Below are 19,757 nucleotides of genomic sequence, written 5' to 3' on the forward strand. Positions count from 1 at the left end.
GAAATTTAATCTAACTTTTAAAAACAATTTTATATATAAGATTTTTAAATAAGTATTTTTATTTTCTGCAATTTATTCAATTTTCCCTCAAAATTCAGATATTTTTTCTTGATATTTTAAGTAATTTCCTTAAAGAAATTAATCATTAACCTGTGTATGAATTCTAAATTAATAGGCTCTGGATTCCTGTTCACCTGTACACCTACTGTGAGAATACAGTTTTTCTTAGTTTATTAGTTGGTTAAACAAATTCTAGATTCTTGTGGCTATGGTTATTATGCTATACTGTATACATGGACATTGCTGAAAGTAAATTTTAACATTCTTACCACATACATATTCATAAAAGATTCAAATATTTGAGATGATGGGATGTTAATTTGATTGTAGAAATTATTTCATAATGTATCCATATATTAAATTATCACACTCTATACCTTTAATATGCACAGTATGTGTTACTTTTATGGCAATAAAGTTTAACAAGTGAAATACAAGAGGGTGAAAATTTTCTTTACAACATGTCAGGGTACAAAGTTGATCATGCTATATATCCTAATGTCGGTTTGAGTACAAAGATTATACACAATTAAAAAAATATTCACTAAGTAAGAACCCTGGTAAGAATCAGAAGGTGAAAAGGAATATTTCTCTTTTTTGTTGGGGGGCAGCAGGAAGGATTTATTTTGCTTATTATTCCACATCACAGTCAAAGGGATCCACAGCAGGAAGTCATAAGTGGAAACCTCAAGCAGGAACTAATACAGAAGCCATAGGACAATGCTGATTCAAGTTTGTCTGTCATGTCTTGATAATTTTGTTTTCTTATGAACCCCAATACTTCTTGCACATGGCTAGCACCACTACAATGGTTTTGATTCTCACACATTAGTCACTAATTAAGAACAGACCTCACAGTCTTGCTTACAGGGCAATCTTATAAATGAATTCTTTCAATTGTGGGTTCCTCTTCTTTATAAAGTGTCTGTTTGGGAGAGGTGACTTGAGCAGAAGCACCTCCTGATCTTGGAGAGTAGCTTCTCATTTGACATGTGAGACAGCCCAGCCATCAATGAAAATGCTAACATCCTTAGAGTTCTTAATGAGTAGGATTGATCTCTTGTGGGTATGACTAAATGTAGTGTAAGATCTGCAGCTTCAAGAATCTTTAATCACAAAAGAGTATTTTGTCTGAAGACAGAACTTCCAAGATACAGCTTCAGTTTTACTTGGTTTCCTCAAACTTCACTCCTTGCCACTGCTCTAGTGAAATCTTTCTTGCTTATTGCCTGGACTGACTGTTCAGAGCAGCTATGTTGGAGTTCCATTTCCATTCTCAGCATATTTAAATTCAGGGATACTCAGCCCCTGAAGTGAATTTTGCAAAATGAAAATTTAATCACATTACTCTCTGTCACTTCTTTAATGGATCCCCATCATATGAAGGGAAGCCCAAATTTCTTAGACAGTTGACCTCCCCGAGTGATATATACCTCTCCTACCAAGTTTATATCTTGCCATTCCTAACATTTCGAGCCATGAGTTTCTGGTTATACTACTATTTTCATGGTTTTGTCCTTGCAAGTTGAAAGCAACTAGTTGAAGGAACACCTTCCCTTGCAAGCAGTTTCTGGAATCCACTTACCCCTGAGGATGATCCTGTATTTCTCTGTGCATATCTCCATTGATAATTCTACTTATCATATTATTGTATTATCAGAAGCCAGAAAATTAATTCTCTTTTGTATTCCTAGTATCTAATGATAGTTTATTCAGATGATTTTGTAAATAAGTAAATACTTTGCCTTAGTTTGTTCTGTTGTATTCTCTAAGTAGTGCATAAAAATGTGTTAATTTTATTTTTAATAGTTGTTTCCCTTCACGAAAAATTCAAATTTAGCATTTTTGAGCAGGCAGTTGGTCTTTATAATGTGTGTTGGACTGAGTCCTCTAAAAGATCTTTGCTACCTAGTGGGAACAGTGCCATCTATTGACTATTATCCAAATTGTATCATATGTTAGATCTAGAATATAGCATAATGGAATGTTTTTAGGAAGCTCCATCTATAAAAACTTTAACACCAGTTTGCATAAAATGTCAACAAATGCTTGACCAAAAAACTAATTAAGTAGTTTAACTCTAGTGACCCTGTAAAGGAGAAGATACTGATATGTAACAGAAAATGTATACTTTGGGGTTTGATTTTTGTTTATATCCTACTTTACTCCTAAAGAAATTGTGACATCTGTTATTGTTTTATAGAAAAGGGAACTGAACATTTACTCCTGTTTTTCTGTAAATGCAACTGATACTTGTAATTAAGATATTATTTTGTTTTTAAGTAATTTAAAGTTTGAAGGATCCATTAAAAAAAAAAAATCTAAGCCACGCGTAATTGACTTTTAATGTGAATCCATAGCAAAATGTGAAAAGTGATTCTGTTGTTTCTGAGAAAATTGTGTCACAGTGTTAAAGATAATAATTCTTTTATATCTCATAATGTGAATTAAAACTATGTACAGCAGATAAACTTAGTCAGTGGAAATAAAACCACACTGGATATTCCTACTACTCCATGGGCAGGAATAGTTACTATGGTGGTTTGTAAATAAAGACTATTTCAAATGAAGGTCTGCTACCCAAATATTAGTGATCTTTCAAATTCATCACTGTCGTTCTAAGTTTTAGAAATAGTTTTTTGTTTTGACTAAAATATTCATAACTTAGGATACATGGAATGATAGAGATATAATTTTTCAAACTTGGATGTCTTATATTTCAATAAGTGTTGATTTTCTTTAAGGAAGAATAAATACTGGTACCTCATTATGTTGTGGAATCTTACACGATTTCATAATGTGTCTATGAAACTAAATATAAATTCCCATAGCTGTAATAATGAACGCCTAGTAATTGTGTCAGTGGTATGTATAACTCTTTCTGTTTACTGAGCACTTAAATTGGAGTCCATAGGTGATCTCTCTCTCTCTCTCTCTCTCTCTCTCTCTCACACACACACACACACACACACACTTAAACTCTATGAGATACTCACAACAAAGTCTTGCAATTAATATATTCCTGAAGATGGTAGAAAGAAAATTCTGTTAAAAAAAAAAAAACTCAGAAATGATGGTATCAAAGCTCATACTTTTAGTTTTGGGAATCACAATTACAATATTAGTGAAGGAATTTTAGTACACCTATTTTCATGTTTTTATAGATAAGGAAATTGAGATGTAGAGAGACTTAATGACCTGTTTACCATCCAGCAAATAATGATTGTCAGCCCACACTGTTAAAACCCACTCATTCAAGAGCCCATGTTTTTAGTATACTAAATCATCTTTCAAGCAAATTTCAACACCTAAGTATATGTACGAAAAACAAAATTACAAAATAAATGAAAGTAGCACTTAAAGGAAATGATTTAACAATCTTAATAAACTCATGTTTTACTCATGTTTTATTTTCCAGTGTTTAACTTACTAGATTTTTTTTTGCTTCATATACTGCCCAACTGAAATTTATGTAATTAGATCTTAATAAAATTTACATCACCACTTAAATTCTGTTTTGACTATAAACTTTAGTTACTAGACCATTCAAGTATCTAGACACATTTGTACAACCAAAAAATTTTAAGTACTATTCAGCAGTTCCTTCATTATTTGTTTTATTTTTATGTTTGTTTTTGTTTTAAAAACTGATTGCCACTGGGTAGCCCACAGAAGTCTAGACTTCCTGATCCTCCTGCCTCTACTTCCTATGTTTAAGAGGTCACTAGAAGGCATTATTGTGCCCAGCTCACAATACTGTTAGACAGCCTGTACCCTCCTGCTCACTGCTGTTGCCATGATGGGCAGGTATCTGCTAAAATATCCCACAACCAGTTTAAATGTGAAGAGGGAAGGTTTGTTAAAGCTCAGGCTTTGTTGTAGGGTACTGTCTGTATTATATGACAGGCCTCATTCTCCTACCAGTGGCTTTTTGTTCTGTGTCTTGCCAATCCCTCTTTTGTATTGAGTGCTGTGGCACTGTTTAATGTGGTCTGGGTGCAAATAGAGCAACTAGAAATGCAATGAGAAAAAAATAAAATCATTGAGTCAAATTGAATTTTTATTTACATTTTATGCAAATTTCACAGAGAATTAATAAGCTTACAAGTTTCAATTTGGCTTTATAACTGCCAAAATATTTATAATGAAATTACCAGCAGTGGGTGCTAGGCCATTGTTGTTCTCCATTTGGGCAGCCTCTGTAGCACCAATTTGGATACAGTAAAAGTAACTGTTGGCAGTTGGAGAGATTGCATAGTACCAACTCTTATAATAGGCACAGTAATGGCACTAAAATTAATCAGGTTACTTGAAAATAAGCTGTATTTATTGGCATATTTTAAATATTTTAGTAAAAAATGTATTTAAAACACCTCACAGAACTTTTGAATCCCCCCCAAAAAATGTGTATCAACACTTCCAGCTTCATGGATTCTAGATAGAAATAGTTTATATTTGAGGTAATGGTAGAGCCAGCTACTTAATTGTTATGTTTGAACAGTTTCCTGTAAACATCCAGGGACATAGATGATACTGAGCATTGGGAATGTACCTGGGTATTTCAAGAATCTAAATTGTTTAAACAACCCTAAAAGTCTGCGCTAAATTAGAACTAAATTTTCTGATTGCAAAAAGCGTTTTTCAGTCTTTACTCTGGTATTTAGAGGAAAATCTCCCCTAACTTGTGTGACAGTTTAGAGGAGTCTGCCTCCTATGCATCCTCAAATATATGTTCAGTATTTAAATAAAACTGGAAAAAGGTCATGACTGTTCCTTTGAAAGTATTCCTCTGAAACATTCTCCTGCTCACCCCACTAGGTTCTGCCAAGAGCACAAGCCATTTCCCTGTTTCCTATATGATGTAACTGCACTTCCTGTTTGGATTTTAGGTCCTGCTTGGACTTTAGGAAGAGCTTAAGGAGGAATCTTGTTCTGTCTTCCTTAATATTAAAGTCTTTTAAGGGTGCTTTGTACGCCAAGTAACTAGTGTGAGTTTTTCTTTGCCTAGAATGTCTTACTATTAAGGTCTCGGGTGAAGGAGGGTATGGGATTGTAACATGGATCAGGGAAAATTTGAAGTTATGAATGAATACATCATTATGAGGGTTTGTTACCTACTTTATCTTAATCTTCCCTGAGAGATGACTTTTCCTTGATCTTCTGGGTTACTCTTCAGTCCTAGAACAGGTTTCTTCATGGTTACCCTAGCATATTTTAAGCTACTTTTATAATATTGGCTGATGAAAGGAATATTGAGTGGATCAAATCCCTCAAGGGGTATAAATTATAAAATTATACCCATCAATTTTAATCAGAATCTCCTATACCATAACTATTAAAAAAATCTGCCTCATCATTTTCCGTATTCAGCCATTTTTGTGGCATAATTCTTTTTATTAACAGGGTCATATTTTAAATGAATTTTATAATAAATTATATTTGCTAGTGTTGCATATTGTGTATATTTGCTTTAACTCCTTTCCCCTCATGATTGAGAGTCTTTCCTTGTTCAAGATAGGGAAGGATATGTGAATTCCTGCTTTTTGAAGGAAATATTTGTCTATATATAAATTGATTGGTCAGATTACTGTATCTGATCACCATGTTCATGGTGTCTTTTATACATCTGATCTATAATGTCATATGCTGTAAGGTTATAGTTTTAAATGCCTCCTGGTGTCTCAAGACTTTTAACACTATACTAAAAACTTATATGAGAAGATTTTGGAAGTGATCTAAAGTGGCTTCATTTTTAAAAATTAAAATTGCCTTCAATTGTTTGGAAAGAATAAAAGAATTTTCTATATTTCCTTAATACTGTCACTCAGGCACCTACAAAGTATTGTTGACTCAAGGAATACGACTTTGTAATAATCTGAGGCCAGAGAGACCTCAGTGAGTAAAGTGCTTGCTTGTGCAATTATGAGGAAGTGAGTTCAAATCCTTAACACCCATGTAAAAGCCAAGCTTGATGCTACACACATACAACCCCAATGTTGGGGAATGAGGGCAGAGTAGGAGGATGTTGTGGGCTTCCTGGCCACATAAGTCCAGTAAGAGACCACCTCAAAAACTAAAAGAGAAGGGCTTATAATATAGTTCCTCCAGTAAATGTTTTTGCTGCCAATTCTGATGGTGTGATTTCAATCCTTAGGAACCACATGGCAGAAAGAGAATCAATCATCTCCTACAAGTTGTCCTCTGACTTCCACAAGGACACCATGGTATTTGAACAATCACACTCACATATGCTAAATAAATGGACCTGTTGGGGAAAAAAAATTAAGTGAAGAGCAATATAAAAAGATATCTGAAATTGACTGCTGGTCACCTCACATAGCCTGCCAAGCTACCTCCCTCCCTCCCTCCTTCCTTCCCTCCCTTTTACACAGAAAGAGAGAGAGAGGGAAAGGAAGGAAGGAAGGAATGGAGGAAGGAAGACCTCATCTAAATGGCCTATTGACTAATACTAGGATGGAAAGATGCCAGAGACAGAGCTGCTGTACTTAAACTCTCTCAAACCTGTAAATTAGGAGCTTAATACTAAATAAAGGAGTGAAGCGATTTCTTTCTTTTTTAAAAATCTTTATTTACATTAAAAACAATCTTATTTTACATACCAATCCCAGTTCACACTCTCTCTCTCCTCATCCTCCTATACACCCCATTCTACCCACTCCCATCTACTCCTCAAGGAGGGTGAGGCCTCCCATGAGGGAATCTAGGCTGAAAGACTATCCCTCCACAGGGAATGGGCTCCCAAAACTCATTCATGTACTAGGGATAAATACTGGTTCCACTGCCAGAGGTCCCATAGACTGCCCAGGCCCCAACTGACACCCACATACAGAGGGCCTGGTTTAGTCTTACACTGGTTCCTGAGCTGCCAGTCTGGGGTCCTTGAGCTCCCACTTTCTTGGGTTAGCTGTTTCTGTGGGTTCCAGCCTGGTCTTGACCACTTTTCTCATCACTCCTCCCTCCCTACAACTTAATGTCAGGAATTCAGCTCAGTGCTTAGCTGTGGATTTCTGCATCTGCTTCCATCTACTGGATGATGGCTTTATGATGGCATTTAAGGTAGTTAACAATCTCATTATCAGGGAAGGGCATTTAAGGTAGCCTCTCCACTATTGCTTAGATTCTTAGTTGGAGTCATCCTTGTAGATTCCTGGAGATTTCCCTAATGTCAGATTTCTCATTAAGCCCATAATGGCTCTCTCTATTAAGATATCTCTTTCCTTGCTCTCCTTCTCTGCTTTTCCTCCAACTCCACCTTCCTGATCCTTCTACCTCTCACCTCTTGTTTCTCCTACCTCTGTGCTCCCAATTTACTGAGGAAATTTTGTCCCTTTCCCTTTCTTGGGGGTCCACATATATCTCTCTTAGGGTCCTCCTTGTTTCTTAGCTTCTCTGGGATTGTGGATTGTAGGCTGGTTATCCTTTACTCTATGTCTAATATTCATTCCCTTATGAGTGTGTACATACCATGTTTTTCTTCCTGTGTCTGGATTACCTCATCTAGGATGGTTTCTTCTAGTTCCATCCATTTGCCTGCAAATTTCAAGATTTCATCTTTTTTTTTACTGGTTTATATGTACCACATTTTCTTTATCCATTCTTCAGTTGGGGGACATCTAGTTTGCTTCCAGGTTCTGGCTATTGCAAATAATGCTGCTTTGAACATAGTTGATCAGATGTCCTTGAGGTATGAATGTGCAGTTTTGTATCTAAGTAGTGGTTATATGTAATTCACAGGTAAACTCCAACTTTGGTTGACTTTATTATTATATCTATTCAGTGAAATAGGTTTATTCATCTATTCAACAAATTGTATCTCGAGTCTTCTGTGTCCTAAGAGCTGCTCTGAGTGTTCAGGATACAATTCTGAACTATTCAGAGGAGTCATTTTTAACTGAACTAATCTTTACAACTACCTGAAAATTATTTTTAAGATCATACAACCTCAGGTCCTAAAAGTAAGCAGTTGGCTATGTTGTTACATACCTATAGTCTCAACTGCTAGAGAGGCTAAGGCATGACTATCACTTGAGGTTACAAACCACAAGCAATCCTGAACATCATAGAGGGACCCATGTCTCAAAAGCAAGCTTCCAAAGAGAAAAGCAACCAACAGTCCTCCCAGCTGTGGTGCCTATAAATCAAATCAACAGTCAGTATGTTGCCATAGCTATAAGGGTGCAATAGTGACATGCACACCTTGGCAGTAACCCATCAACTCTTTAAATGGACATAAGAGGGAAGTTATAAATAAGAGGGAAACTGGAAACATAGCCAACTACACAGGGCTAATGAAGGTATAGATCTTGGAGGATTGGTAATCCTTCTCAAAGTATACAATCCAAAACTAAATTCTAAATATTTATCTTTATATCCACAGATACAAATGGTCGTCATCACTCACCAGAGGCAATTCTTTTTGCAAGAGAAAGAAACCGTTATAAAACAGACAAACACAATCAAAATGCAGAATTGTAGAGCCCAGACACACTGGACTCATCTACCAAAAAGTTCCACACTTAAGACCCAGGGATCATTGTAGAGGAGAGGATGGAAATATTTTCAGAGCTAGAGGATCACGGAGTTTGCTGTGAGATTCTGTCAGAAGCTGTAACTATAAAGTCTCACCAAAATGCCTGCCTAAATATGAACGTAACAAGGACAATAGTAGATAGTAGACAGTAGCTCAGAGAAACCCACAAGGCCCCAATCCCACACAAAGAAATACAGGCAACCAAGGAATGTAGATAGCAGGGAAATTTGTTATCCAGTACCTAAAAACATACACATAACATACGTAACGATTAATGCAAAAAAAAAAAAAAAAAAAAAAAAGCCCATGTGTTTGAGGGGAGGAAAGGGGTATGTGGGGGTTGAGGGTTTGGAGGAAGGAAAAGGAAGAGGGAAATGATATGATTCTATTATAATCATGAAAACATAAAAAATTTAAAAAAACAACCTAAACGTAATTCCTAAATCCTAAATGCAGCAAATGCAGCTTGGCTTCTTGTGTCAGGAATAGAGGACTTCCAGCTAATCCAGTACGCTTGGCAGTCTTCTGCCCTTATATTTCCAGAGAATGTTCTTACTCTGCAACCTTGACTCAAGCTTCGGGAAGAATAGTGAACAATTAAAGAGTTAGGAAATAACTGATGTTAGTGAATGGTAACATGAGGAGGGATGTATTTCAGTCCACAGTTCAAATGAATAGAATTTAAAACCATTTATTAATACTTTAGAAGATTGATCCTTAATTTTAAAAAGTCTAGATGCCTTTGAAATCTGATAAAAGTTGTAGATACTCTGTGCAAAATATAATTGAGGAAAGCTGAGAGTGGCAGCACACTAATTTGCTGTTCACTGTTAAATACACAGCCCTGAAAACATACATACCAATAACATCAATAATACAGATTGAACAGATTACACACACACACCAAGAGAATAAAAAGTCATAAATTTGAAGGACATCAGGGAGGGGTTTGTATGGGTGTTGATGGAAGGATGAATTGTTGTAATTTTAATCTCAAAAATAAAATAAAAATGCATACTGTTTGAGTGTTCGCACACTCCCAAATGCCTGTACACGGCACCCATATTAAACATGTCTTTAGTGTTTGCCAACCCTTTGTGCTGGCCTTCCTCTTAGTCATTGTCGGTTTTCTGTGTCTCCATGCCCATTTGCACTCTTTCTTTTCCTACTTGGTTGTGTTTAGGTGATGTTTTCTTGTTTCTTGATAGATACTGTATTAGTTCTTTGCATCTCCTCCTCAGCTTTCTTTCCTCTACCTTCCCTTTCATCTACTCTTGACCTTTCTCTTCCTCCCTCCAAATTTTTTAGTTCTTTCTATCTCTTTTCTCCCTTTTCTTTTTCTCTTTGTACCTAACTAGAGTTTGCTTTTGACATGGTAAAATTTATATGATTTTATTTTTTGGAATATTCCATTTAAACATTGTAATCACTTTTGCCACATAGATCCAAAAGGAAAAACATCACTTTTACTGTTACAAAATAACAATAGCCCTGAAAAATATATCTTTTTTTTTCCTAATTTAACTTTATTGATTCTTTGTGGATTTCACATTATATGTCTCAATCCCACTCGACTTCCCATCACTTCAAATCTGCCTTTTTCCCTTGCAATAAATAAAGATTCCCTGCCCCTAAATAAAGATCAAAATAAAATTTAAAAGAAAAGAAATATCTCATTGTGGAAGCTATAGTGTGACAAGTGAATCATACAGTGTACCATTTAGTCCATACATCTTACTTGCAAGTGTTCATTGGCACTGAGTCATTGATCTGGTTCAAGGCCTCAGGCTTCTGCTACATTATCAATTCTTGGCTGTCATTGAGCTCCTCTCATATATCCTGTTGTTGTCCTGTGTCATGAAGATCCTGCAGCTTTGAATCTGCAGGACCAGCCCCTTCATGTGCTTCAGCAGTTCACAGATGGGGTGGGTGTTGTGGTGGACAACTCACAGCCCTGGTTGTCCTCAGCCTGGGTGGCTGCTGGATTTGTCAGCCCGCCAGCACTCCCTCACCTTCAATATCAGGATGAACTCTCCAGCACTGTCCTTGCTTGCTTACCCTCTGCAGTAAGCATCAGGGAATGGGCTAGCTCACCTGCACCTACACCACCAGGGCCAGCTCTACTGTTGTTGCCCAAGCAAGGTTCAGGGTCATTCTGCCAAGTGCTGAAGCTGGTGAGATGCAGGGCCAGTTCTCCCACTTTCCAAAGGTGGTGGGGGTGTAGTGGAGCATCTCCCCCTTGCTCACATCGCCATGTGGCAGATGAAGGGTGGGACCAGATCTCCTGAGTGCTGCAGCTGGTGAAGGGAAAGTGTATATCTTTTATCTTTACTAGAAATGCAATGTGGGGATGGCAGGATGCTTAGTGGGAAAAGTCACTTGCTTTTCATGCCTGAAAACCTGAGCTTGAACCCTCCAACCCTTATAAAGATGGAAGGAGAGAATTGAGACCACATAGTTATTTTCTGCTCTCTGTCATACTCCATGGCTATTATGTTTTTTGGAAATATGAGCAAATGTCTACTCATCCCAGATAGGGAATCAATGATAGACCAAACAAGGTAAGGGTTTCACCAAAATTGAAATTGGGGAATCAGTGAGTTTTAATGGGGCTACAGCAATATTGAAGTTACATACAGGAACAGAAATGAGAAATAACTGCATCATCAAAGCTTACCCCAGCATGGGTAACAGCTCACAAAATTTGAATACCTGGACCACATTGCTTTTAGGCAGCTCAGCAGGTGATGATGACTGGAATAGGCAATGATCTGAGTATAGCAGAACATCATTAGGATTCATTTTATTGATTATTTTAGTAGTGTTTGGCTTTGCTCTCGGTCTCTGGGTTAGCTAGTCTCTAGTTCTTGGTCGCCCAAGCACTGTTGGGTATGGGTTCCATCTTGTGGAGCAGGCTTTAAGTCAAATCAGTCATTTGTTTGCTACTCCCACAAGTTCTGTGCCACCAAAGCACTTTCAAGGGAGGACATATTGTAGGTCAAAGTTTGTGCCTGGGTTGGTGTTTGTTTCTCTTTTGGTAGCCTATAGAGTATTTTCCATCATCAAAGACACTAGAAGGTAGGGATGAAGGCTCAATGTAGGCACCAACTCACCTGTTCAGTGAGTTGAATGGGTGTTGTTCTTGGTAATGGGGCACAGATGTCAGTTTCTGAGAGCAAACCATTGCCATAGCTACAGTCTGGGTTGTTTGGGGATTTTCATGGAAACCCCTTAGTCAACAACTAAATTAAATACAACCTGGTCCCACAACTAGAAGCTTTCTTTAGTGACAAGAGGTGGCCAGTTGGGATTCTGTATCCTCCACTATTAAGAGACCTACCTCATTTTGGATCACCTTCATTTATTTGAGGAAATTTCCACTGCACCAGATTTTCCTCAATTCCGTTTGTCTCTTTCCACATTTCCTCTCTGAGCCCTATTTCCCCTTTCATCTCACTCCTGTCCCCATCTACCTCCAGTCCACCTTAAAAATCTATCTCCCTCCCCTAGGAGATCTATATGTGCTGTCTAGTCCCTTACTCTTTGCTTAAACTGTCTGGGTCTCTGGATTATAGGCTGCTTATCATTTATTTCATGTCTAATATCCATATATTAAGTGAATGCATACCATATTTATCAGGCTGGGTCTGGGTTACCTCACTCATGATGATTTTTTCCTAGTTCCATCTGTTTGCTTGCAAATTTCATATTGTCTTTAAAAAAAAAAAAAAAAACAGATGGAGTAATTATCCATTGTGCAAATGTGCCACATATGCTTTAGTCATTATGTAGTTGAGGGACATCTAGATTGTTTCTATTTCCTGGCTATTAAGAATAAGGCAAAGGTCTTTTTGGTAATATGGAGCATCTTTCAGGTATATGACCAAGAATGTTATAGCCTGGTCTTGAGATAGATTACTTCCCAGTTTTCTGAGGAACTGACATATTGATTTCCTTAGTGACCATATAAGATTGTTCTCTACGAGCAATGGGGGAGTGTTACCCTTGCTTCACATCCTTACCAGCATGAGCTGTCACTTGTGTTATTGATCTTAACCATTCTAAAAGATATAAGATGGAATCTCAAAGTCATTTTGATTTGCATTTCTCTGATAGCTAAGAATGTTGAATGTTTATTTAAGTGCTTCTTAGCCATTTGAGATTCCTCTATTGAGAATTATCTGTTAAGATCTATACCTCGTATTTTAATTGGATGATTTGTGTTGTTGATGTCTGGTTTCTTGAGTTCTTTATATAATTTAGATATTAGGCCTGTATTGGATATGAAGTTGGTTAAAAAAAAAAAAAAAGTGTCTTCTCACTTTGTAGGCTGCCCTTTTTTCCTATCAATGGAGGCCCCATTTATTAATGGTTGCATTAATTGTTGTGTCTGCTCTATTAGTGTTTTGTTCATAAAGTCTTCTCCTATGCTAGTAATTCAGGCTGTTCACCACTTTCTCTTGTATCAAGTTCAGTGTATCTGGTTTTATGTTGTGATCTTTGGTCCATTTGGAGTTATGTTTTGTCCACCCTGATAGATAGGGATCTGTTTGCATTCTTCCACATGCAGACATCCAGTTTGATTATAAGCATTAGATAAAGATGCTACCTTTTATCCAGTGTGTATTTCTTGTGTCTTCATCAAAAGTCAGGTCACCGGAGATGTATGGATTAGTCTTGAGTCTTCAATTTGATTCCATTGATCAAAGGTTCTGTTTTATGCCAATAAAATGCAGTTTTTATTACTATATCCCTGTAGCTTGAAATCGGGAATTGTGAAATCTTCACCATTTATTATTCAGGATTGCTTTAGCTATCCTCACTTTTTTTGTGTTTCCATATGAAATTGCGTATTCTCCTTTCAAAGTCTATAAAGAATTCAGTTGGGATTTTGATGGGGATTACATTGAATCTGTAGATTACTTTTGATAGAGTAGTCATTTTTACTATGCTAATCCCACCAATCCCTCAGCTGGGGAGATCTTGCCATCTTCTGATATCTTCTTCAATTTCTTTCTTCAAAAACTTGAAATTTTTATTGTTCAAATCTTTCACTTCCTTGGTAGAGTTACGCCCTGATATTTTACATTATTTGAGGCTATTAAGATTTCCCTGATTTCTTTCTCAGTCCATTTGACAGTTGTATGTAGAGGGCTATTAATTTTGTATCCAATGAGTTCCCCTGTAGATTTTTTAGGGTCACTTACGTTTACTATCATATGATCTGAAAATAATGATACTTTGACTTCTTTGTTTTCAATTTATATATCTTTGATCTTCAGTTGTTTTGTTGCTGTAGCTAAGACTTTGAATACTATATAATATAGGTATGGAGAGACTGGACAGCCTTGTCCTATTCCTGAATATGGTGAAATTGCTTTGAGTTTTTCTACATTTAAGTTGATGTTGGCTATGGGCTTACTGTCAACTGCATTTATTATGTTGAATATCCTTTGTATTACTAATCTCTCCAGAACTTTTATCATGAAGGGTGCTAGATTTTATCAAAGGTCCTTTCTGCCTCTCATGAGGTGATCCTGTAGTTTTTGTCTTCCAGTTTGTTTATAGGATGCAGTGCAGTTATTGATTTTTGTATATGGAGCCATTCCCACATCTCTGGGTGAAGCCTAGTTGATCATGGTGGATGATGTTTTTGATGGGATCTTAGATTTGGTTTGCAAGTATTTTATTGTATATTTTTGCATTTATGTTCGTAAGAGAAATTTTATATTATTTAGGTTGTTTATCTAGTTTATTGAGACATCTTTATAAATGTATGTCAAAGTGAAGTTCTAAGTTCTAAAAATACTTTTTAACTGATCTGTTATAATATTGTAACCAGGGTATGTTCTGTGTTTGGATGCCCTAAGTATATCATCTAAAACCCTTAGAAATGAAATCGCTGGTAGGAAAGTTAGATTCAACCTTATCAATAGAATCAGAGTTCTCTTGTTCAATAGTTTTAAGGGAGCTAGCAGAAACTGAAAGTATGTGCAGTACATTATATCTTAGCTTTCACACAATTGCTCATTTCAGATATAGTTAGGAAATATTTAATTTTAGAATCTTGACTCCTGCCACATACAAGACTTCTATTATTACTTTATTTAAATAAAGATAGGTTGCTTAAATGTTTCTATATGCATGGAAATAATATAATTTGAGAATCTGTTCTTAATACATGACTTTGGCCTCATTATTGGATTTACAGTTATTTCTGTTATTACTTATTGGTACAGAGTTAGGTAACAGCCTAAGAGCCTCATCATTCTTGGATTATATAAACTAAAAGGTGATTTGACATTATAGATATGTGAATTGGTTGTGGAGTATTACTGTGATAGGATTTAGATGGATAGTAATAGTGATCGTGATAAGGTTTTCTACCTTTTTTATACCTTGTAGTGCTTTAATTTAAAGATCCATCTGTTAAAACTGACCTGGCAATGTCTTTTATGTTTGATTTTTAGACACCAGCTGAGCAGGCCAAAGCCAGACTACAGTTGGTCCTTGAAGCTGCTGGTAAGTGTTGAAAATTAAGTTTTATGAAATAAAAAAGTAAATCTTATGCTGGTAGGATGCTTATGCATGAGTCATGTTTTTCAAGTTTTAAAAGTCTCACAAATACATATTATATGTTTGGGTCCATGTTACCTATTTATTTCTAATATAAAGCTTTATGTACTTAAAAAGACATTCTTTACATATTTATGGATAAAACAGGTATTTGTTTTAAAACTGAGTTTTAATGAAACCCATGTTGATTTTCATCTTTTATGGATTTCATCTTTTTTGGAAAAAATGATGCCAGTGCTATTTAAAATTCCTCTAATTACATTTGTCTAATTCATTGGACTATATGTTTTGTTGCCATGTAATCCTAAAATGTCATGTTTAATTTCCCAGTGGCACAGTTTCACAAAGACATTTATTTCTTTCAAATGTCTAAAAATCCATGCTGTTTTCTACATAATCATTTTCTACATAATTCTACATAATAATTTAACTTTAAATCTTAATGTACTCCTGTATGTATGTATTATTTACCTTTTAAAAGTTTACAAAGAGCTTATCTCTTCCAGTCTGACAAATTGAGGATTCAATGATAATTCCAGACCACCAGATGACAGATGTTGTAGTTTTGATCAAATACATATGTTAGGAGTAGGTTTTTCCCTGTCAGTCAGGTCCCACTGCCGCGCCTGCCCCAAATATCACACAGAGACACTGTATTAGATACAATTCTGTTGGCAAGTTACTAGTTTCTTATTGGCTAGATCTGTCTTAATTATTAACCCATTTCTATTAACCTAAGTACTTCCATGTGGTAAGACTGCTGAACCATGCCAAGTCAGGGAAAGACAGCCTTTCTACCTCCCTGGTGTTGTTGTGTTCTGTCAGATACTCTAGGACTTAGCCAAATCTAGGTGTACCAATGTTGCTGTGAGACCTTGGGTGACTGTCCACGTAGCCTGCTGTTTCTGCCCTCGCTGCACCTTTTGGAAGTTGCCCATCTGCACTTCCCTGTCTACACTAGTATTGTTATTTTACTTCTCACGTCTTGATGAAGTTGAAGATTAAACTATCACAACTATTATTCTCTCTTCCTAGTTAGATATATTAGGTACTAGACTTAAGTTTTACAGCTTAGGACAACTCTATTGTAAACTCTGTTATGCCTTCACCCTAGGACTAGATATGTAGGTCGTTTTGTTCTTGATTTTCCTTTTCTTAGAACACACTTGTTTTTCTCTGATTTGTATATAGTTTTGTATCAAACATAAATCTTTTCTTTAGACTAAAAGGGGAATTGTAATGAGATATTCACTTTATCTGTTTCTGTGGCATTGACCACGCCCATTGGGGGTGGAGCCAGGGAGTGGAAGTGACCTGTGGAACTAGGTCTGAGGAAGAGCCTGGGAATGCGCTCTTGCTGGCAGGATGTAGAGAGGAGAGCATCCAGTGGAACTTGCTGGTGTTCATCTAAGTTGTAAGTTATTTCTCCCTGAATATATACTTATTCAGCCTATTTGTTAATCCTGATCCTTTTTAAACGGTGATATACATTTGTGCATATTGACTCAAGCTATTGTTACTATAAGTTACTATAGAAATAGGTTTTGAGATTATAGGATATTATTATATAGAATAGGTTTTTATACATTGTGCTGAACTACTTTATGAAAGCATTATGCTACTTTTCATCACCATTAATCCAGTGATTACTTTTTTTTTTATCAGACTGCTGTTTTTCATGCTACTAATATGAATAAAATGATATGTAATGATGTAATGTTTTATATTTCTTTGAGAAATATTAAGTGTTAATTTTGAGGATGCATTATTTCCTCAGAGGGAAAGTAGATATCTGGGTGTTGTGGACTATCAATAAACATGCAAACATGGAGGAGAGGAGAGGAGAGGAGAGGAGAGGAGAGGAAGAACTTGGCATTACCTTGGTTAAGACAACCCCTTACCTTTTAATAGTTTCTTCTTATTTTCCTTCTTTCTGACAACCACCAATTTTCCTTCTGTCTCTGTAATTTCATATGAAGAGATCCATATGTAACATGTGGGGGTTTTGTTTTTGTTTTTTTGTTTTTTGTTTTGTTTTGTTTTTTGATTTTCAAGAAAGGGTTTCTCTTTGTAGCTTTGTAAACCAGGCTGGCATCAAACTCACAGAAATCCTGCCTCTGCTTCCTGGGTGATGTGATTAAAGGCATGCACCACCACCATCCAGCTTATCATGTGGGTTTTTATATCTGTCATGAGTTCTGTTTTGGAAGTATATCCATGTTGTATCACATTAGGAGTTTATTTCTTTGTTTTGTTTGTTTGTTTTTATTTTACAGATCCATCCCAGTTCTCCCTCCCTCCCTCTCTCCTTACCTCCCTCTTTCCCTGTCTCCCACCCTCATGCCCCCTCAACCACCCTCCCTTCACATCCCCCCCACTCCACTTGTAGGGTGATGCCCTCCATGAGGGTTCATGTAAATCTTTCAAGTCATTTGGAGTAGGGACTAGGACTTCTCTCCTATCTCTCGGTTAAGGGAGTATCCCTCCATGGGGGATGTGCCCGCAAAGTCCTTTTGTGCACCAGGAATACTTCCTGGTTCCACTGTCTGAGGTCCCTTAGACTGCTCAGTCCTTCTAGCTGAGACCCATATTCAGGGGGTCTGAGTCAGTCCCATGCTGCATTCCCACCTATCAGTCTGGGAGGGCCTGTTAGCTCCTCCTTGTTCAGGTCAGCTGCCTCTATGTGTTTCTGTAGCCTGGTCTTGTCCTCCCTCTGTGCATCTGGATTCCAGTTCGGCTCATTGTTTAGTTGTGGGTGTTTGTTTCTGTTTCCATCAGCTACTAGATGAGGGCACCATGATAGTGGATCAGTTAGTTGTCAATCTCAATATCAGGGAAGGGCATTTCTTTTTATGGCTGAATAATATTTGTGTACAACTTATGTATTCATTCAATGATAAAAATGTGAATGCTTTCTGGATTTTTAGTATTGTTGAATAACATTATAAATACCAACAAACTGAATTGAGCAACTGCTTTTAGATTCTGAGAGTACTTTTGTAAGAGAATAATTGTGGGGTCATTTGGCAATCCTTTAATTCTTGAGAATCTCCTAACAGTTTTCCATAGTAGACAAACTGTTTTGTATTCTCAATTGTAATGTACAAACTGTTCCCTATTATGTCAGTTAGAGATTATTACATGTTTAAGTTAGCTTTTTGAAAGTTTTTAGGTTTGGAAATTTTTGTATCATAAATCCATCGTTAAGAGGTAAGTATGGTAACTATCTTGCATGGTTATTGTGGCAACAAATAATTATAACGTATGAATGAAGTGCATAATCCTAGCTCATGCTAGGATTTTTGTGGTAAGCAGTCTCAGGCACCATTTCATAATGCTAAAAATTATTTAGTGTCTGTCAGTGCAAAAACAATTTTTCATCTCCATATTTTTAATTGAGAACTTTTTCTTCACACAATATATTCTTATTTCAGTTTCCCCTTCTTCCATCTTCTCTCAGATCTTCCCCACCTATCTAACTCCAGGCGTTCTCTCTTTTTTAGAAAGCAAACAAACAAATTTTAAATAAAAACAACTAACAAACTAGAATCATGAACAAACTAAAATTAGAAAACATAGAAAAAGCATTAGAAACATACAAACATAAAATCACAATATCTCCTATCATAATATATAAGCCAAAGACCATTGAGGTTTAAAAAAATGCCCAAACAAGTCATTATGAGACAAAACATCTTTATAAATGCCATTGAGTTCATTTCATGTTTGACATCTACTGCTGGTCATATGCGGTCTGACATTACGTATGCTTTGTATACCCAATGGGATTCCTTTGGGGGAAAATCATTTTTCCTTTGAGAATGGGTATCACTTGGAGACAACATCTGGGTTAGCGATGGGGCTTGTGTCCACTTTCCCTCTCAATACTGGGGCTCCATCTGGCTTAGAGCTGTGCAGGCCCTGTGCATGCTGCCAAAGTCTCTGAGTTCATATGTGTATCCATTCAGTTACATCTAAGAAAGCCTTGTTTCCTTGATGACTTCCATCTCCACTAATCTTTATAATCTTTCTGCATGAGAGAAGGGTTTGATAACCTCTTTGTGTGTGTGTGTGTGTGTGTGTGTGTGTGTGTGTGTGTGTATGAGAGAGAGAGACAGTATGTGTGTGAATGTGTGGTGTGAGAGAGTGTGAGTGTGTGTGTGTGTGAGAAAGAGGGAGAGAGAAAGAGAGAGTGTGTGTGTCTTTCTGTGTGTCTCTCCTTCCCTCCCTCTACATTGTCCAGTGCTGGGTCTCACAGTTCCCATATCCTGTAGAAGGAAGTTTCTCTGATGATGGCTGAACAAGACACTGATCTGTGAATATAATAGAATGTCATTAGGAGTTATTGCTATATTCCTTCAGCAGAACAGTAGTATTTGGTTTTATCCTAGGTCTATGGCCTATCTACTTAGGTTTTTAGCTACCCTAGCAAGGCCAGACATAGGTTCCATCTCATGGAGTGGGCCTTACATCCAATCAGGTATAGGTTGGTTACTACAACAAGCTTTGTACCACTATTGTAGCAGTCTATCTTGCAGGCAGGTCACCATTGTAGTTTAAAGAGTTTGTA

General features: G+C 36.6%; 1 protein-coding gene across 1 annotated transcript in view; it reads left to right on the plus strand.

The window, feature by feature from the left end:
• Positions 1-19,757, plus strand: part of Rsrc1 (arginine and serine rich coiled-coil 1) — a 304,871-nt gene that overhangs the window by 169,518 nt on the left and 115,596 nt on the right. Inside the window, exon 6 of the mRNA XM_051199552.1 lies at positions 15,082-15,133. Coding sequence (XP_051055509.1) covers positions 15,082-15,133 — 52 coding nt within the window. The remainder of the gene's footprint in view (positions 1-15,081; positions 15,134-19,757) is intronic.

The sequence above is a fragment of the Phodopus roborovskii genome, unplaced genomic scaffold (assembly GCF_943737965.1).
Source record: "Phodopus roborovskii unplaced genomic scaffold, PHOROB, whole genome shotgun sequence".
In the NCBI taxonomy this organism is placed as follows: Eukaryota; Metazoa; Chordata; class Mammalia; order Rodentia; family Cricetidae; genus Phodopus; species Phodopus roborovskii.